Source organism: Cottoperca gobio, chromosome 22, assembly GCF_900634415.1.
Source record: "Cottoperca gobio chromosome 22, fCotGob3.1, whole genome shotgun sequence".
NCBI classification, from domain to species: Eukaryota; Metazoa; Chordata; class Actinopteri; order Perciformes; family Bovichtidae; genus Cottoperca; species Cottoperca gobio.
In genome coordinates, this window is record NC_041376.1 from 8,835,935 (window position 1) to 8,857,663 (window position 21,729).

Genomic DNA, 21,729 nt, shown 5'->3' on the forward strand with positions numbered 1-21,729 from the left:
GAATTGTAGGTACAAATCCTACACACTGATGGCATTAATATTTCTTCGTAGAATATTACTACAACTAATCTTAACTCTAGCCAAGAGAATTTACATCAATATATTATGACAAAATTATGTTCCTTTTTGAGTCCACACGAATTCATAGCTGGAGGTTATTTGCATTATGTGTAAGATGTTTGCACAGTGAAACTAACTGATCATTTTGTAAAAATATCACTCGTTCAAGCACATTACATTGTCTCACTCTTCTATCTGATGTATGTGGTTGTAATTAGACACGGCATGTTATCAGCTAATCAAGAGTAATATACGTAAGTAAGAATTTCTGCTGTCAGCGCAAAAGCATCACAGCAACAAGTCGCCAGTAGAAGGCTCTTTGCAATGTTATCTCATTAGCGGTAATTATAACAGATATCATCCTGTTTTACTGTGTGAACCAAAATACCCCGAAGCTAAAGTCCTTCCCCCAGCCCAACGCCTGTTTCCACATAACACTGGATAGGTTTTCGCTCTGCCATCTTTTCTTTGCATAAACAGTGCCTGCAGTCAGAGTCTGCTCTGATCAAAGGGACAAATCTATCCAGGAGCAATCAGGTTGCTGTGCTAGCCCGGGCTGCTGACAACTCCAGGCTCTTTGATCAGAAATACATCATCTTCAGCAGGCTGCCTGCCTGGATGCCTTTGTCTGGGGCCAGGAAATAGGGGAAGCGATAGCTCCCTCTTGGTGCTCTTCTTCGCTGCTACGCCTTTTGGCAGGCAAGATGAAAGCTACCCCAATTATAAGTGAAAATACCCCCAATGAACTGAGCTGAGCTTCTGGGGTGCAGCTCGAGCCACCGCCCCCCCCCCCCCCATATCATCACTAAATCTCTATATGCTGTCTATGCATGATGGTACAAAAGATATTGTCAATTTCTCTCTTCTTTTCCTGTCTTTCTTGGTGAAATGAGACTTTGGTTGAGATAGTGTGCCAGTGCAATTGAGGTCACGTCCAAAAGCATCGGTCTCCCTCCTCCCGGTTTACTAACTGTAGTTCTAATAACATGGTCTTGTTGGCAGGAAAAAAGAAACGTGAATGTCTGGGCCTCTAAGCGCACCTTCCTCGCTCCCGTCCCCTGCCTTCAACCCCTTGACTGTGAGCTAAAACGATTTTTTTTTCTTCATCCAGCTTCAAGAGGTGGAACAGGAGATGTTGAATGATGGACAGGTGTGCAGGCATTGTGCTGTTCTGCTCTGCACTGAAAGAGATCATTGATTTGCATTACAGTCCCACACATAAAACACAAACCTCTACACCCACACACACACACACACACACACACACACAAACACACACACACACACGCCCCCCATCCGCATGGGTGGATCCACTGTTCCACCCGTATGACTGCACCACCTCCCACATGGAAGCCCACACCCCGGCTCCTAATCAAGGAGTGAATGTTTATCTCACTTCCTGTCTTTTATAGGGGTGGAGTGTTATCTCCGGCTACTGGTACCACCTCACCTGGGCTGACCTGAGAGGGAAAGCTATCACACCTCAACACAAGCTTTACAAGCCAGCTAAGATGATGTCAAAATCATACATTACCTCACAGAGAATATACATCTGGATGTATTAAATGAGGGTTATTGCAGAAGACTTAACCTTTTTCCGCTGTCAGGCTTGGCTCGAACAAATCAAACCAATTCCGCTTTGAATAGATTACCCAAACTGTTTTTTTTTCCATTCTTGAAGTACACAGAAAATAAGCAACAACACCCAGGGAAGCCGGCGCTACTTAAAGGTGTAATCCCCTGCGTCAACAGCCTCAGAAGCATATCAGGTGTCTTTAAGCTCACCCACCTGTCAGTGAGCTCTTCCAGCAATTACACATCTGTCAAGTGTCACCTATCTCAGCTCTCACTGACAAGGGTTATGTCAAGCAGTCAGCCATTACGGCGGCCGAAATGGAGTCTGCATTGTTTAGAGCCAGCAGGAAGTGGCTGTGGCATGGAAGAGTGAGCAGAGTCTGCATAGTGGGAATGGGAAGAAAAAGCGAACGGTTAGTTTTGGAGATGAAGGTTGTGGTGGGGGGGTTCTGTCCAGATCTCTATTTTCTTGCATCTCCTCATATTTCTCAGAGCTGGAATGGCAGCAAAGGTGTTTTTTGTTCGCTACACTGAGCCTTGAGCCTCATCCGGGCTGGTTAAATCTTTGCCCAGGGCAACGGCTTTTATATGCATGAGCTTGATTTGACCTGTCTTCTGGCTGTGAAGAGGGTTATGCAAAAGAGAAAATCAGGCAGAATATTAAATATGATATCAGGTTTAGCCTTACCACATGATTTAATATTGTCTAACAGACTTGTAGTTGGTTTGATATGCATACTGTGTGCTTTTATAGTTTTTATTTCCATTTAGGAGGAACGGCAGCTTTTAAAGTCATAAGAAGTAATGGCAGTTCACCCCAAAATCTAAAATATACATTTTTCCTCTTACCTGTAGTGCTATTTATCAGGATAGATTATTTTTGGTGTGAGTTTACGAGATATTGGCTGTATAAATGTCTGCCTTCTCTCAAATATAACGGAACTAGATGGCACTAGTCTTGTGGTGCTCAAAGTGCAAATTAATTAATTTGCAAAACTTCACAGCGATGTCTCTTCCCAGGAATCATGACCTGGTTACTTAAGATAATCCATTGACCTTTTTGTGAGAACAAACAACACCTGCCAATGATTAAGTACAAGCCTCTCGTCCATGAGTAGATGCACGCTTCCTTCTGCATGGTGATATGGTTGGTGGGTGTAGTTCGGTAGAGAGAAAATAGTAACACCAAAACAATCTACAAAATATGTATTTTTGATTTTCGGATGAACTGTCCCTTTTTGAAGCAATAGTTAAAACAACAGTTTGACATTTTGGGGATATTCTTTCTTGCTGAGAGGAAGATGAGAAGATTAATAACACTTAAGCTAGCAGCCAGTTAGCTTAAGTTAGCGATTAGGTAAGCTTAGGAGGAAACAGCTAGCAAGGCTCCCTCCAGAGATAAAAAACAATCTACCTACCAGTATCACAAAAGCTCACTCACTAACACATGTCTCTAATGTATGTTTTAATCTCTACAAAAACCACCACTGAAGAGGTAAAAATGTCAAGTTGCACTTTTAATTTCCATTTCTTGGCTAGGAGCACTGAGCTCCTTCGTTAGCAAGAAAGAGAATACGCATGAAATGTCTATTTCTTTCAGACTAGAATCACTACAAATCTATCTTAAATAAATAATTAATATCACTGATTCTAGATTGAATCCCCAAAAACATTGTCAAATGAACCTGAACTAGACAACCATTTCATGCTGTTAGCTAATATTGTGCATAAGGTTGTCACACAGATTTTTGTATGGTCTTAAAAAACTACATCTGGACACCTCTCAGCCCTCTTGAATATTTCAGTGCATGTTACACTCTGAACGGATCATCAGATCGTGTCCTGTCTGTGTGGCCTGTTGTAATGGCTGTTAACACCCCGTCTTTGTTGCTTTCTCAACTGAATTTTGTATCACAGGTGCTATAGCCTACTCAGTGTTAAAAGCTTGCAAAGTAAAGAAAGAAAGATTGAATCTGGGTCACTTTAATGCTTTCGTCCGTCACACCACTACATCTCCTCAGGCCTGAGACGCAAGGCACATTGTCAAGTATTAATGAAGAAAACGTCCCTGTAGGGCACGTGTTTGTCAAACCAAATTACATACATTCAGTTGGAAAGGTGAGGATTAATCTTTCAAATCCCTTCTGGATGTGTAGGATGCACACTGAAAATAACCCCCCTGACGCTGACGCGAATTGGCTGAGCAGAAGCATTGTGCTGTTATGGTATACATACTGCAGGGCGTGATGCCAGTTAACTAGTAAATATGCTGACAGCAAAACAGTCACTCCTATAGCTGCAGCAGCTGGTAAATATGCACACACTTAAACAACAACTGGGACAGAACATATTCCAGCGACTGTTTGGTTATTTTCATTTTTGTGCTTTCCTTTTTTGGCTTTTCATCGAATGAATAATTGACTGACGATAGAAAATATAGAGAGATGAACATATGAGAGGAGCAATACTAAGTTTGAGGAAAGCTTTAAAATATTAAGTGAAAAGAAACAACCTGCATGACAATAATGTCTTGCTTAGGTGGTCATACAGTAGCAATCCTTTTGTGGGAGCTTAAAACGCATGCACATTTCTTATTTCATATTCATTATAAGCACATGAACAAAGAGTGCATTACAAAAATAAACTCAGTCAAACCTACTCATGTAAAACAACCAGCCAAACAAATAAGCAAAACACTTTAAACTCCATTCTTTCACAGCTAACTGTATGGCACTAGCTCTGTTTTTTTTTCTTCTTCTGGCAAACATGGCCTTTTCCCACAAACCGCTTTACAGCCATTGTGGACGCTTTTGTGTGGCGGTTTTATTTGGATGCGGAGAGGAAAAAATAATACTTAGGCAATTAAATGCCATTGATAATACAGAGGCGGGCTGCTGTGAGAAACAGCAAAGCAATCCACATCCTCGCTCATTTATAGCGGGGATTTGGTCTACCATGGGAAAGAAGCACAGGAGGTGGATCTTCAGAATTCCCTGCTCCATCTTTCTGCTAGTGTCTTGCTGAGATTTAAATAAGCCTAAAGATTACTTGAGGGCCTTTAAATGCAAATTTTGGTGAGTGTGCAAAGTCCCTCCTGTAAACCTCAGCCTTATCATTTGCCTCCCAGATTAGGGCCTGTCTGAGATGGGGAAAGCTGGCTCCAGGCCCCCCCAATAAGCTGCAGGCCAGGGGCCACTCCAGAGAGAGCGGGATGGATGGAGAGGGAAGGGGCTTGCTATGGATATGTGTGCCAAGGTCAGTGGTGGCTGCACTCACAATAATCAGCAAGTATCAAGGGACTTACATGTGGGGTTTTGTTTATCTCACTGTGTTTGTGTGACTCTGAATGCATGCTTACGTGTTTGTGTGTGCTCAGGCACAAGGGCTCTGAGCCAGGATCTTTGACAGATTAGACAATAATCAATTAACAAATTAAGAAAAAGTAAGCATTACTGCCTTGTATCCCGTGCGTTATAAAACACTCAGTGCTCAGCTGCAGCGATTGGCTGAGTGTCCTGCACTTTTTTGTAGGGTTGGATAACAGATGTTGGAAATGGCTTTGATAGGTATATTGGCTCTGAGGAAAATCCAAGAGTATTTATAGTTTGAAACATGAAAGGATTCTGGCTTGTGGATGCATTTATATTTGAGTGGCACCCACTTCATTACTTAATGATTTGAAAAGGCTGTTAGGCAGCCAAACCTGAGCCAACGAACCCATGACCCTGTGAGTCAATGTGGTAAACAGACACAGGCTCTGCTTCAGGCCGCTACACTTCTCACACCATGGAAATATGTCATAGAAGTTTTGGAAAACAGGAGGCTACATTAGACTAGATTAAATTACACCAGGGTGCCTTGTTAAAACAGGTAAATGTTTCATGTGACTGTATCCGGAAGAAAATACATTTCCTTCAAAATGTTAATGAGAATGCAGTTTGGTTGTATGGCAGTGTAATTTTGTATGAGGCGGGGTTGAACTTTAAGACTGTATATTTTCAGGGAGTTTTCCTGTAAACTTCAGGGTAGACTAAGTAGTAAAGTTTTCTTGGAGCCAGAACCTACCAGCCATTACTGGAACTGCAGCTCAAGGCAATTCTGCATTGGCTTCACTTGTGAACCGTAATGTTACTGCTTGCTGCTTATTAGTATGACTCAAGCAGTTACGTTGCTCAAGGGCACTACCATAGTACCTATTTGGAAGTGTGCATTTACTTTCTCTGCTCTGATGTTTCTAGCGTGGCGTTTCATGCCCTTACTTTTCAAACCACGACCACTAAATGTCTGCAAAGCTATCCATTTTACTCCATATCAGACTATCTGAAGCACTGAGGTCACTGAACTGCACCGCTATCCTTCAATGTGCATGTTAGGTAAAGCACATTATGTCACTCCACCCTTTGGATTTTTCAACCTCACTGTAGCCTACATTTTGTGCATCTGGCACAGTGTGTAGGCGCAGCTGGTGTCAACAAGGACCTATGCTGTCAAAAAACACCGAACTCAGGTCAAGGTCATGGAGAAAAAAAAGTTAGTGATGTTGGGAGGAAGGGTGGTGGCAGTACTGACTGATGTTGTGGTTGACTGCATTCTCTCTACAACAACCTTCCCCGTAACACACACACACACACACACACACACACACACACACACACACACACACACACACACAAAAGACCCCTTTCATCCCCCTTTTTCTTTACTATGTCCCCTTGTCATAAAGCTTCCCCTCCTCCTTTCCAGGTGCTCAGAAACGATGTGGATGAGGTCGAGGACATGAGGAGCCCACCGGAGAGAGAACAGATGTCACATGCCTCTTGCACCACGCTCAGGGATGTGTGTGTGTGTGTGTTCTGTGCTGTGACAGGTAGCGTGTCGTGGTTGAAAGGTAAAGCCGGGCCCTAGTCCCAGAAGGAAATGGGGGCCAACAAGGGGGGAAGGGGCACCAGGATAAAAAGAAATGTATGAAAATACTTCCTGGATGTAGACACCTTGTTGTCTGGTGTTCAGCGTGAACTTTACAAAAGGCTGTCAGTCAAAACTGGAACTTTAACACCTCGCACATGGGATGTTTTCAAACTGAGCTCAAAAGAGCTACCGAACTATCAATAAAAAATAAATAAAATGTTTTTTAATGTAAATCACTGCCCTAGAAGGAGCTGGAGTAAATCATTGAGACAACCATCTCAGAGTGGAAAGTCATTTGCTGCTGTAACAGCTGACAAGATGAGGTCTTTTGTCATGGCAGCATGCATGCTTTCATTTATCATTCATGGGTCATATTGTTCTAGATTGGTGATTAGACTGTTGGCACATTCAGAGCAACATTAATGGCCCTAACATATGCACGTACACAATCGATTAGAGGTTACTTCTTTTTTTCAATTTAATATATGAACCTTGTACTTGCCACCTTACTGTATTTGAAAGCATAATCAATGGTAAATATAAAAGTACTGTATGTTCCTGATCAAGGTAAATTCACCTTTGTCATAATTACACACACACAGCCGGCTAAATGTACACTCACCTGCGAATTAACTCATTAGAAATCTTCCTGATAACAGACCTGCCATGTCCACCTACCACATGGAAAGTGATCCACTGCGTCCCCTGTGATACCTCCCTCTGTGATAATGTACATATTCATTATTCAACGCGGCCTGTCAGATTAACAGAATATTCGGCAGATTAGCTGGTTAGCTGTCTGGTGGTCTTGTCCTTTATCCAGCGACGAGAGTGCCCTGGCTAAGCACATCATAATGGCAGCAATCCCAGGTGGTGAGTAGTGCAGGAGGAGACCTACCTTTGATCTGGCCTTGAGTTTTGATGTATTACGCTGTTTTTAAATGTTTGCACTGAACGCTGACTGATCGTAACTACACTCATGTATGTGTGTGAATATTTACATGTCATGTTTTGCCACCAGGCAAAAAAGGATTTATTCTTCAGTGGGAGTCGGAGGCATCCGTGAGCCAACATCTCCTATACCTTCCAGGTACTGAAGCCTATGTATAACTGCCGGAGCTTAAGTGTTCAAAGCCACCTGCACGCGGTGGCCGGTGGGTCTTGCATGATAAGCAGGCATCTTTCTCCTGCAGCATGGGCCTCTGTTGGATGATGAAGACATTAGAGGGGGGCTGCTTCTGAGAAATGCACGCTGTGTATGCACTGGGGTAAATGCATGCATGTGTATTTGTGAATGTGTTTATTCAAGTGTGTTTGTGTGTCCTAACCAAGCTGTTTAATTTGAGCCAGTCATTGAGGTTTGTGTGGTTTTGCCAGCTTTTTGGTCTTTCGTTTGAAGGTGACATCACTCTGAGGATTCTCTGTGTGTGTGTGTGTGTCTGTGTGTCTGTGTGTGTGTGCTTGTACATTATGTGAGTGAAGCTACAGAATGTGTGTATGTTGCACACATGCGGACAATTATGCGTCAGTTTCCACAGGGAAACCGGTGGGCAGGATGGAAAGTGCATTTGAACTTACATTACATAAGTCTACAATCAGTGGGTATGGTAGTGATTCAAACTATGGTAAACATGTTGGCAAGAACTAATCAGGGAATCTTTCATCTTCCAGTGTTGGAGTGTATTCATCATTCTGGCACAGTATCTATGTTGAGATCTAGAGGGGCTCTGATGGGGTGTGTGTGTGTGTGTGTGTGTGTGTGAGGGAGGGCGAAAGAGTTTGAAGGTGCACAAACTTGTCTATTGCCATAAATTATTAACAACACCCATTTTACAGCAGCATTACAGTCTACAGCTTTTTTTCAGAGCAGGATGAGGCAAGATCCTCATCAGCCCGCTTATTCCCACAAACACTAAGGTTAGAATCATTAATTTGTGGAGCAGATTTCATTGGACAGCCCTTTATTAATGTTTAACAAGGGGATTGCCTCATTCTCAAATTACCATCTGGGCTGAATGTATCGCTGACTTTGGCCTCTGGTCTGGGACCAGTGCTACACTCTTCTTAGCTCCATTTGTCAGGCCCCCTGAGTGTTTACAATTGCCTTCCGTTGTAAAAAATGGTCTGAATCACCCTGCGGTTGACTTTTGTTAACTACGAGGTACCATATCCTTGTTCTGCACATAGGAGAGAAGCAGCCGAAAAAGGAAATCGTAAAAAGAGCCTCACAGGATATTGAAATAATGACGGTTGTTTGTAAAAACAGGATAGCCCAACTCAAATCATTTCCTCGTGTATTTGTCCTGAGCGATCATAAAATCTTCCGAGAACACTCAAAGTTGTCTGCGGTCTGCTAATCCAATATGGAATGGAGCACGCAGAAAAGAAACATTGCCTCTAACTACCTAGTTATCTGGCTGAGTCTGCCAAGCAGCCTGAATCTGTTCTGATGTTTTGGCCTATCAGTCTGGAGAGTGAGGGCACAGGCAGTGAATTAATGGTCAGGAGATTTATTTGTTTGGTGTAATAAGGACTGTAAAACAGTAAGAGCTCTGTGCAGCCTTGCAAGCCCCCTGCCCCGTGGGTACAATCAAATGTTGCCAGTAAATCAATAGAGCTGGAAGAGGTTTTTATAACCCGAGTTTAACACCAGGCTCTAAGTGCTCCAGGTGGCAGGTCATTTGTTCATTATCCCAACTTATCACAATAAACAATGGCAACTCTGATTGGACTACTCTGCTACCACGAGAGAGGAAAAATTGGAGAGGAAGAAGACAAAAATCTCAGGTGGGCAAGCGAAGACTAATAAGGAAGGCAGAGAGTGGGCAGGAGGCGGGGCAGAAGCAGAAGATTAACCACTGTAATTACGTTCAGGAGCACAGAGGAGGACGGGGACAGTGCGAGTAACAGATAGCGTGAGAGCTCTACAAGCTGTCAGCCTGTACCTATGACTCCTCTGATGCCAGGCTTATAATCATGCCTCTCCTCCCCGCTGCCACCGCAGGTCTGGGCTTATACGAGCGGTGTAGCCTCTCCTTCTGTGGGAGCGAGTTTGACAACATACATCGCTTTAAAAACAAGAAAAAGGGGGGAATGCGTACAGTTGTGTACAGATGAATTGCTTCAAAAAGGTTTGCGGCCTCTTTAAACACGCCTCAAGCTGGTCCTGAATTATACTGCAGAAGTGAATGAGAAGTATCTAATGGTGACATATGACAGACGATCATTTAAAAGCCAGTAGTGTTTAAATCGCCATCACCACAGAGATACATTTCTCACACGTACAGGCATCATTTGTGCTCAAATAGTTGTGAAAAAAAGAGATTTAAAGCTAATGCTCGAGCAGTAGGTGAAGCAGTAAAATGCGCCTACATGCTGTTTGCAGATGGCTTTACCCAAAGGACCTTACAGTCATGCGAGTGCATTTTTGTGACCCCACTGGGAATTGAACTCCTAACCCAGGACAACCACATGCTTTATCAACTACTAGACTACGCTGGACCGCATGGCTCCGCACCTTGTAAAGGTGAGCACTTAGTTTGCAGCAGACAAAGCATATAGGAACCAGATCATTGCCATACGGTACAGGGCAAAATTACTCCAAATGCAGTTATTCAAATTTTGTGTGCTTAATTTATGACTCCTGTACAGGAGCGTGGCAGCTGGAGTTTGTAATTATACAACACACTTCACTTTTTCTACTCTGCTGCCGACACACTACTGCATAATTTAAATGTCTATTAGCTCATCAATTACAGTGTAATTACTTAGATGCACAACTAGCTTTTTAGCATATTATAAAGCAAGTCATCAAATGAATAAGTGAACAAACAAACAAACAAGGCGATAAAGATGAAGCAAACAAAGACATGTAAATTGAAAGGCTGGATTGTGCGACAAGAAGTCACCGTAGTTCCTCCAGCATTGTTTTTCCTCCTTCTCTCCGTCTCCCATTTTTAGTCTGAGAGGGCCTTATCCTCGGCTTATCATCTGCATTTGTTTACCCCTGATTCCACTGTTCTGCAAACCGTCTCATGATTCATTACTGTGATTAATAAGCCTATCATGTGAAACAAAAATACTGTGGCGTTGCATCTCAAGACTCATTGTCTCTCCCATAAGCTTTTTCAGGGATGCATAATCTAGCAGCATGAATCTGTTCCCTCTCTCTCCCTCTCTCTCTCTTTCACTTTTTGATGAATTAATGACAGTGAGGGTGATTTTAGAAATGCATTATGCAGGACTAGAATTGCTTTGTAATGGAAACAAACAGAGACAGTGTTGTAGGCCGGGGTGGCAAATCTATTGACCACCAGCAGCACCTAATCCAGTATGCATTACTTATGGAGGATAGATTTGTTTTTGTGCTGTGAATACTAAAACTCGAGCCAACATTTGATACTAAAAGTGTTGATGAGCCCCTTTTGCAATTTGGCTTGGGTTTGGTTTAGATTCTTGTCATTTCAATAACGTTAGAGCGGTGAATGACACACACACACACACACATGGCGCTCTGGGAACTTCAAACTGGAATGGGGTGTGTTTGGGGATACGTTTAGAACACATTTTCTTTCCATTGGTGATTGATGTGAGTTTCAAACAGTGTGGCTCTTTAAATGTAGATGAGAATAACTTGGATGAACCATCAATAACTTGGAATTTCCATGGATTAAGTTAAAAGAAATAAATGGCAGAGATCCCATCATCCATTCACTTGGACCACAGTCTCAGTAAAAGACATCTTTTCTGTAGCTCTGTCATTATTCCTCAAAACATGTGCATCATACTGTACACAGACAAGACTGTCTGGACGGTTCGTATAGGTATCCTTGAAATATACTTGTAATAAACAAAAGCCCCATTTCTTAGCAGATTAAGACTTTCACTGAGTCTAGAAACAGCACATTCAGCATTCAGTGCATTCACGCTGCTGTTGTTTTGGCTGCTGCAGGTCATAGCTGTGTTACATCTGGGGAAGTTAGCCTTGGTAATGGACTCCAGAAGGGGTCTGGGAGTTAAACAGTGATGAGCAATGGAAACTGTGGTCAGCAAGAGAGCAGCTGTAACCCTCTAACAGGCGTGGACAAGATGGGAGGAAGGAAACAGCCAAACGTTCAGAGGCCCAGCGATGGGTCTATTTTAGGAGAAGGGCTGGAGGGAGAGGAGGTGGGGGGATCCATCAGAGCAGCAGTTGAGCAGCAGCACATGTGGGTATGCTGGAGGCCCGACTGTTGAAGAAGCAGTGAGAGCTCAGCAGGAGAACAAGAAGGCTGGAGATGTATTGCTTGAACGGAGGCAGTGTTAACTTGAAAAACTAGTTTTTAATGTTGGGTGCGCCTTGAGAGTTTGTGTAAAGGGTAAGTGGAGCTACACAAGTACAGCCCTGGAAAAAGATATGTGGCAAGCCACCGTTGCATAATCCTCTAGAGACATGGTTAGAAACTAGCAAAGGAGCTATAAAGAGAAAGGGAAGAAGAGAGAGGGAGTAGCCTGCTGCTTTTTTGTCATTAAGGCCTGTCGTAAGTGCTCTCTCTGGTTCTGTCCTCTTTTTTAACTTTGACTCCAGAATGATCCTCGATTAAGGACATTTGTTGAGCACAACAGATTCTTTGTGAACATGGTTGAGGTATTAATATGTATGTCGTCTCTGCAGTTAAACAATTTTTCACTGGCGAGTATTTGCTGCCACCGCAAGTTATTGTCTAAATAATTGATCAGGCTCAATAGAAATCAACAAAACGACTGGTTTAATAGGTGAAGATGTTTCTTAGGAATCCATACTGATTAATTACTCAAAGGGGGCCAGACTGTCATTGCGAGGTCATCTTTTAGACTGGCTTTAGCTGTTTACATTTTAATCTGGCTTTTATTTGTGTTTTGAGTTCCACAGATTCTTGCCATAAGGCTGAAATCCCCTTATGCCTTGACAAAGTAAATAAATGATTTGGTACCCCTCGTCGGTCGGGTTGGAATGTCAAAGGTCAAGGGGTCAGAGCTGCGAGCAGACAAATTAGGTTTGAGGACACTATACGCTCAGTTCCTCTCTATTTGATTACATGCGCCCTAAAACATGGACAAACAACCCAAGCACAGCTCACTGGTTTAATGCTGTGAAATGTGAAGGTGGACATACAGAGTGCAGTAATTCAGTCACCTTCGATATTCATCACTGAACTTTTCAGCAAAGCGGTAACCCTGTTTTGATTGAGACCTCGTGTGGTTAAAACAAACGCTGGGTTTGAAGAAAAAGCAACCGTGTTTAGCTGGTGAGGTACTTGGCAGTAGGCAGCGGCTCGACGGGAAGAAAAGAGTTCTATGTGTCTGTTATTGTCGAAAAGTTAGGACTTCTCCTGTGCAATCTGTCATTTGTTTTCAGGGCAGTAGACAACCCACAGGGAATGGATCTCATTTCAAACATTAAAGCTTCGAAGGCACTTGAAGTAAACAAATTAGACTTGGTGTTTCGATGGCTCAATTGACAATATTTCTCAATAATTGGAGATGAAAGAGAACGTCTTTGATATGTTGGACGCTTCGCCATGTCTAGAAAGCAGTACGGAGGGAAGCCTGCGGTTTCACTTCACAATCTCAGTCTCATTATAAACATTCACAGCAATACATTTTATAATACTGTGTTTGGCTGAATAAACAGCTATGATTTGGCACAAATCAGACGCCGTGGACGTCTGACTTCAGCGAGCTGCCAGCGTCTCTGTGTACACGATTGAAAGCAGAAAGCCTAGGGGAGCCACTCCGATGGAAATTATGAATATAAAGTCATGCATTATAGATCTGCAGGTGAATTTATTTATTCTCCTGCAAAATTCGGAAATGTAAGCGGGCCAAATCAATGGCGGAGAGTTCATCTCTGTCCACCTATTCATTTACTAATGGCTACTATCAATTGTCTGCCCACGGCTGCTGCATCCTACACTGTTGCAATTAAAGTCAACAAGCACATACTGTACCGTCGACTAAAGGTGCTTTAGCATGGGGATTCCAGGTTAATGTATTGATTATCTTCCACATGGTAAATTGGATTTATTCCACATCATCAGTCTTGTTTATTTATTTATAATCACACTGTAATTTATCAAAAATGAAAGATTTCCTATCTTGCTGACGGGTGAGAGCGTTGGCTGTCAAAGTAATCAAATGCATTGTTTTCATTTTGAAGTGTAACACCATTCTTTCTTGATTTATGCACCAAATGCTGTTAAACAATAAAGTCAATCTGAGAAAAGCGGGAAAGGAAAAAAAAGCAAACTACAAAGTGAGTCCTTAAAGAAAGAATAACACATCTAAATGTGCAGCGCTGTGGGAATGTAACACTGGACATAGCTTGTATGTCACACAGACTTAACAACAGCTTGCACTTTTTGAACATGCTCACTTATTTATTTATTTGCTTGCTAGCCAGCCCTGCACCCACTTTCTTGTGCTTCTGCCAGCATCGACAAATACTACACAATACAAAGGAATGCTTGCCTTTGGAGTATGATTACTTATTCATGATGCCCTGGAGTCTTCCTGTCCATCCCAGACATTGTTTTAGTGTTCCTGTCACTGTTTCTCTCACTGTTTTTCTGCAGACAGTGTCACTGGTCTAACTACATCTCCAGATCACAAAAGGGAGGTAGTGGTGGTTGTGTATGGTGTGTGCTGTGTTGCATTTGTGTTTGCACCTATGTGTATGTGTGTGTGTGTCTGTATGTGTGCATACATTACTGACATACTATCCTTTAGAGTAATGTCTGCCTGCATTAGTGTGTAGTCTTTTGTTTTAGCGATGCATTCCTCCAACATGACTCCATATGATTAACATTCAAGGAAAAAAGAAAGTGAACAGCCTTTTTGCATTTGTTATCCAGGTCAAGCTTTGAAAATATTCATAATGCATAAGACAAACGGCTACTTTTTTTTCGATATTATTTATATTCTCAATATACTATGGTTATATCTTCTGAAGTTACTGTCATGCACATGAGAACGCTCTCCTGTGCTTAACGCGGTGTGTAGGGGTCGACTCATTAAACTCTCCTCCTCTGGCGTTGATGTGCACTAATGTACTCCACCTCCCCTCGGGTAGACCTGTCTGGATCATCTCATCAGAATCCCATCCATCCATCGCAGCCATACGACGGTGTAAGGCTGTGCGTTCGCAATAAAAGGGTCTAAGCGGAGAGAGGCTGTTTGATTACTGCTGTCCAGCAAGGCGGCTATTCACCATAATATAAGATTCCCCCTGTAGTCTGCACTTTAAACCTGTCTCACTCTGACAAGCGTGCATCACCCTGCGGGGTCAGTGGGGTCTCCCATCACTGTCCAACCACCTAGTCTGACTGACGCAAATCCTTTAGAATTGCCTGGCTTGAACTTGAGCATGCATCGCCTCTTGACACTTCCAGCATGTCTGCAGGGCTCCAGTAACAATATCACCGATAGAATCAATCTCAGCGCTGTGTTTGAGGCCTATGGAAGCCATTGATCAGCGTTTTGATGTCATGGCCTTCCATAAATTGCGACCTTTTTAGTATTGGCATGCCCCGTCACTCCGGGAGACAGTCGTGCTCGAGAGTCTCTCCAGTGGGCAGAGCGAGGGAGTGTGAGTCCGATGCAAAGCAGTGTCACAGGTGTCAATGCAGCTGCTCCTTATTGACAATTAGGCTCCTCTGGACCCCCGAAATGAAATCTGAGATGACAAGAGCCGGACTTTGATCCTGATCCTACACCTCATTCCAGAAATATGTAATTGTGGCCCCTGCAGGGGAATTCATTTTATTTATTTATTAAGAAATAAAAAAAGGCAGTGTTATGGGTGGAATAAGAGAGGGTTATGAGGAAATAAGAAGATTGGTACTGTTGTGTCACTTCATAGCCATTCCCATATATTTCAAAAGAGACATCCAACAGGCAGCATTATGTGGTTTATATGCTCGTGGGTCTTTCCAATGACACGAGGCCATCTTGTGCTATTCTATCCTCTCCGATGCTCCAAGCAGAATGTGTTTTCAGGAGAAGGCAGCAGTCAGAAGTGCTTTAGCTTGTTAAAATTGACCATAAACAGCTCATTGTTTTAAGAGGGCCAGACACGGTCATTTGATACCGGCACTAGACTGGCTTCTCGCCCCTTAGCTATCCTGTTATTTCACTCTAGTTGTACACATGGGGTTCTACCGATGAAATATTGCCAGTATAAGGCTAGCACACAGTGCTTGGGAAGGAGTGTTCTTTTCCACTACGGGAAACGTTAAGAGCTCAGAACTCACGGTGGATGTTAATGTTACAGAGCATTATAACAGCTTCATTTTGCTTTCATGCACAATAATGTCAGCTGTGTCAAAGATATTTTTCCACAGTGCCTTTCACTATTTGCATTTGTCTTTGAAATTGTTCCAGTAAAACAAATGAACTTAAAAGCAGCATGCGGCAAAAACATGATTGCTAAAAAAAATAAAATAAACATCTATTGTTATAAAAATCAGAGTTGTTTGTTTGGATTAATGCAAAATCAATTCTGTGAAGATAAAAGAGATGGTGCTTTCAGTACCCACCTGTCTCTTTCCACAGTGCTGTCCATACACACACACACACACACACACACACACACACCCCTCTCTCTGTTTCTCTCTTTCATATTCAGCCCGTCATCGGTGCGCCTGACGGCAGTCTGATGTGTTCTCATCCTGCTCCTTTACATGCACATGTCAGCGCAGTTGAATGAGTCACCCGAACTGACAGCAGATGGTGCTCTTTGGGTAGGAGAGGCCTGAGCCATCCGCTCAGCCCACTCTCCGTGCAATCTATCATCATTCTCCTTCTCTGTCTTCTCCCCCAAGACCACTGAGGGGACTCTGGACCACCATCCTCTGTGCCATCATTTACCTTTGAGCAGGGGAATGTCAGACTGCTCAGCCTTGGGCTTTTTATCCAGGGAGCTGGAGGCAGCTAGGAGACGTGCAGTTTAGACAGGGATCCATGGGGCACTTCTTAATGATGTGGTTCAGCGATAAACCTGGGAAGACTGACTGACTGACTGGAAATTGTCTCTGTATGGTAGAAAATAACAGAAAATACATTATAGAGACTGCTGGAGGAAGGCATAGTGAGAGGGTAACTGAAGTTCAGTGCTTTACACTTTCAAACTTGTCTCATTCTCCAAATGTTTGTATTATAAAGTGTATGAAAGATGGATTTTCAGCAGCAGGGATATCATTTAAACAAACCTTAAAGCAGCGTAGGCTAATTTCAAGAACATTGTGAAATATGGAAACCCTATTAAGCATAGATTCAATGTGCACATGAAGACACATTTTACTCTGAGAGTGTCTATAATATTATATAAAAGCCAGAATGAACCTGATATATAGTGTGTAGGATTTAGTTGTTCACAAGCTCTCTGACCCATTTCTGCAATGCAAATGTTTTAATATGCCAGAGTGTTGCGAGGAGCCAATCAGGTATATTGCAGTGATTAGATTAAAATCCGATTTTTCCGTCAACTCAGCAAAGCTGTATCGGTAGTCAATTAAGATCTGTCATAATGTGATGGAGGACAGTTTGAAATGATCCCCTGCTCTGCTAAATGTATGACAGGCTACTACTAAAAGGGTCACCGCCGTGACCTTGATTCACCAGAGGCTTTAAATACACAATCTGCTGGTTTCAGCATATGCAATATTTCTGGTAGTCTCCAAGTGAAACGTCAATGAAGTGTGTCTGCAGGCGCCTGTGCAGACACTTCTTTATACATTTCCCATTTTCCCACACAATAGAAATCAATGCACAAGTAATTCACATATTCATTAAGAAAATATGTCCACAGTTCTAAACCTATTTGTGAATTAGCTGACAAATGATTCCCTTTCACATTAGTGCTTTGACTGAGCGGCAGGCAGTGGAATTCAGACTTGGACACTTTTTTTTTAACTCGGTTAATAGTCCTACTTAATACTCATCAATCATAGCAGTCAAAAAATATTGATTGCTGGCTAGATTAAATCAGAGTTATTCCACTGTGATGGCTATAACAAAGTACAGCTATTACAGTGGAATAGTTCTTGATTTACTATGAGAGAGGATCTGCTGCCTTGTTGTTGTAGTGTATTGTTCTGAGCTGTGTGTGTGTGTGTGTGTGTGTGTGTGTGTGTGTGTGTGTGTGTGCTTGTGTGTGATGAAGTTCAATCCAGCTGATTCTATCTTTATGCAGTGTTTGGAAATGCATTTCACAGCATGTATCTGCATTTCCATTTGCCACCTGGGGCTTTTATTACAAAGTAACTATGCATAAGAATCAACTTTAACTACTTTGTTTTGTGAACGCAAGTTTTTTTTTCAGGAACCACGTGAGGCGGATGTTGTATGTGTATGACTACATCTTTACATAATGCGGATGACCCATGAGTGTGTGTGTGTGTGAGAGATGATGTCATCAGAAATACCCTGTCGCAATACGGTCGCATGACTAAGGCAGTCCTAACACCTGTGGTACTTTAGTACTGTCTGTATCATACACATATACAAAGTCACTTTGTGCTAAGAAACACTGATATTCTCCATCTACTTTATTCCTTTCTCTGCCACACCGGCAGTATGGAACCACCACGCTCTGCTGAAGATGTACTGTCTGCCCCGTTTGACCTCTGTTGGCTTCATCACCAGGGAGTTATGAAAGCCCTGTGAGTAGCAGGCCTGTTCTCCACTGCAGTTGTGTGAGCTCGAGACAGGTGCTGCAGTGTGTGCCTCATTGCACCGAAACAGCTGGGGCCGGTGATCAGCGCTCACTGGAGATGACATCACCTGACAAGTGTTCATCTGACTCATCTCCCGCTCTCTGGCTTCATCTCAGGCCCCTGACACATGCTTCACTTTGGAGGCACTACAGGAAGGAGGGAGGGGGGGGGGGTGTGGACAGGACAAGGGGCCGGGCTGTGGCTGCAGGCGCTAAGTTCAGTCATGCTGCTGTATTATGCCAAGACCATGTGAAAAGGAAGTGAGGTAAGAGGGCAGAGGCAGGTGATGCAGTCTCACTCATCATCACACTGGTGCGATGCTTTGCTTCAGTGCATCAATAGCTCTTTAAAATGTTAAAGAAGAATGCTGCTCTCAATGTTTCATATATATTAGGGCAGTTAGGAAAGAAAAAAGCCGGACACAAAGGGCAATTAAACCAGAGGAGTCAAGAGTAGGAACAAGCCTATTCCACTTTAGTGTGTAGGGTTGTGAATCAGGGACGGTCCATCCCTGCCTAAGACATAAAACAGTGATCTCTTTAATTACCTAGCATAAAATCCACAGTATAATATTCTCACCCCAGTATTATACAGGACTGGAGTCGTATGATTCTCTGGAGGTGACTGTCTCGTACTGTGGCAAGGGGAAAGATGAAGGTAATGTAAATGGATGGGCTCTTTTGTAGGTTGCTGTAAAAAGCAATCAATTAATTTGGTAATTTATACATTTCAGTAGAAGGTGAACTGGATGGAATATGTGATTCACCATTAAACTGTCCGACACATCATTCTTAACTGTAGATGGCTTTGCATGCTGAATGTGCTCTGCATGTTCACAACACATGTGTAGCTGTACCACTTCACAGTATTAGCTGTTTGTGATCAATTATCATATATATATGATGATTGTTACAGTAATCATGCTTACGGTAAAGATGGTGATGCCTCATAAAATCATAGTAGGGTGTTATTATTGCATTGGGTCCTCAGCCTCTCTTCCACAGCGCATCAGATAAGTGCATGTTGGTGCCGCACGAAAAACATTACATCATCCAGCTCCTTCCCGGCAAAGTGAGCCGTGACACGATGAGATCAGAGCCTCCTTGTTATCCCAGTAGCAGAGCAGCGAGACTGCTGCAGGACCTAAAGGATCCTCTTCCTACAGACAGGGAAATATTTGAGACGCTGTTTTGTCTGCAGCCCACACAACACCCCAAAAAAAACAGCTCAGCTCAGGTTCATCCACAGGTGAAGCCTCTATTTCAGGTGCAGAGCAGAGAAAATCTGTAGAAGGCTTTAAATACACGCCCAAACAAAGATAGGCACAGATATACACAGACGCTTGGAAACTCACAAATCCCCCCCAAAAAACACCCCATGGTGTTTGCTGTGTGTTCGTAGAGCATACAAATCATGTTATACATCAAAGACTCCTTGTAACGTAGAGAGCTTATTCAGTTTAAATCTTCTTATATCTTTCTGAATTACTCCCAGTTTCACTGCAAACACAGACACAACAGATTCATTTATTGCTTAGATTCACTTCGTTGTATAACAAAAACAGCCTCATAGCTGGTTTCCTAATGAAGATTTAGCTACATCAGATGTGTGTTAGTCTGAGCGTCGGTCTGTGTCCTTCCCCTCTGGGTCACCAAGTGCTCAGCTGCCGTTTGGGATTCCGGCATATGAAGATGAATGGACAGATGATCTGATTCTTGTGGACCTAGGTGACTCCTGCCCCGGCTACTGTTACACAGTCTCCGCCCTCTGACTGTCCTCCCCACACCCCTTCTCCCATTTTGGTTATCCTGTCTGTGACACCATAATGATGACAAAGACTAACCAGTAAACAGCAGCATCCAGCACCACAGAGGACCCTTTTATGGCGCAATGAAAGTGAGGGATGAAGCGTGGTTGTCATCCAGGGGAGCGCTAGCAAATCACCGCACAACAGTCAGGCGGGTGGAGTGGAGATGACCGCGGCGGCGCTGGCATTGAGTTGACTTGTTTGTCAACAATCAGTCTATCCGTCAACGTAAATGCAGTGCAACAAATTAGCTCTGCCACCAGTCTCTGTCTGCGACCATGTGTTGGAAAAAAAAGAACTGTGTGAAAGCTGCTGGGAGCTTAAGACCCTACTTACATACCTTCGTATCACTTGATCTTATTAATGATCCTGCTTTAAAGTGTGATATTGAACATGTGTTACACTAGGTAGTGCTGCATTAATACCTTATTAAGTCAAAAGTAATGCGACTAACATTAAAATATTTTGTTTTGTTCCGCATGTTCGCATTTAAACCCTGATCAGCTGCTTTAGACCTGTTGATATTTTGTTTGTAACGCACCACAAAGTGGATATATTTAAATATGCTGCCTAACAGCTTGCGGAAAAGCCTTTTTTTTTTTTTTTTTTTTTTCACACCCCATGCACCAATGCCTACTTTCCCCCCTTTGTTGCCCGTCCCATGCCAAGTTCCAGCAGCTGTGACAACACAGAGACCGGAGCCTTAAAGAGATGTATTGTTAAACACAAACCTGTCACACATGCTGCCATTCAAACACTCCCTCTAACTAGATTAACATGTTGCCGTGCACTCATGACGAGTACAACTTGCATACTTTTCAGCGATGTGGGGTTAGGGTGACCTTTATAATGACCTCATACAAACCGGCATGTCCACACTGTGCTTAAGACTGTGCATGTATGTACACGAACACGGACACACGGAAACACACGCACTCTTGTTTTTTCTTCATGTGCATGAAATCAGTGCTCAGACACTGTGGCCACGCTTGCAGTTGTCCCTTTTCACTGCTTTTACTATTGTTGAGTAAAGCGCCATTGTGAGCCCAAAAAGGATTAGAAAGCAGGGAATAAAGAGCAAGCTGCACACATTTTCAAACTCCCTTTAAGAAGCTGCCCACAGTGATACAATACACTATTGCCAGTACACAATGAGAGCGGGAGCTTTGGGGGGGGGGAGATGTAATCCCTTAGGTCACCAGTTACACATGGTAAGATTCTTAAATACACACACACACACACACACACACACACGCACACTCAAGCTTATACTTTGTAGTGCGGATGTGTGTGTGATTAAAGCTGTATTGTCAAGTGTAGGGTGGTTATCAATATTAATCATCAGTAGAGCATATGGTCCTCAATCACTGCTTGATTAATCAATATATTGACATGATCACACCTGCGCAAGATAAATCACCCGTGAACATGAGCTTGTTGTGCAGTTCATTCAATATACATGAGAGAATCATTCAAAGGTAACATCCCTTTGGTACAGCTGAGGACGGCCTGAAGGTGATGCAGCATGTAGGGGATGTGTGTGTATGTGTGTGTTCATTTTACCTCCCACCACATGCACTGGGGGAGTCACACGCACACACACACATGCAGCTCAGGAGACGGCGTGTGGAAATGCATGTTCCACTC

The 21,729-nt window shown here is 43.0% G+C and overlaps 1 protein-coding gene across 4 annotated transcripts in view; it reads left to right on the forward strand.

The window, feature by feature from the left end:
• dcdc2c (doublecortin domain containing 2C) overlaps window positions 1-6,766 on the forward strand; it is a 93,139-nt gene extending 86,373 nt beyond the window's left edge. For 2 of the 4 annotated variants that reach the window (XM_029460917.1, XM_029460919.1), the window contains 2 exons: window positions 4,763-4,890; window positions 6,379-6,549. In XM_029460917.1, the coding sequence (XP_029316777.1) occupies window positions 4,763-4,890; window positions 6,379-6,415 (165 nt within the window). In that variant the 3' untranslated portion in view covers window positions 6,416-6,549. Of the gene's footprint in view, window positions 1-4,762; window positions 4,891-6,378 lie in introns of all 4 variants that reach the window. The other 2 variants (XM_029460918.1, XM_029460920.1) reach the window with 2 other exon arrangements.
• The last annotated feature ends 14,963 nt before the right edge of the window (window positions 6,767-21,729 follow it).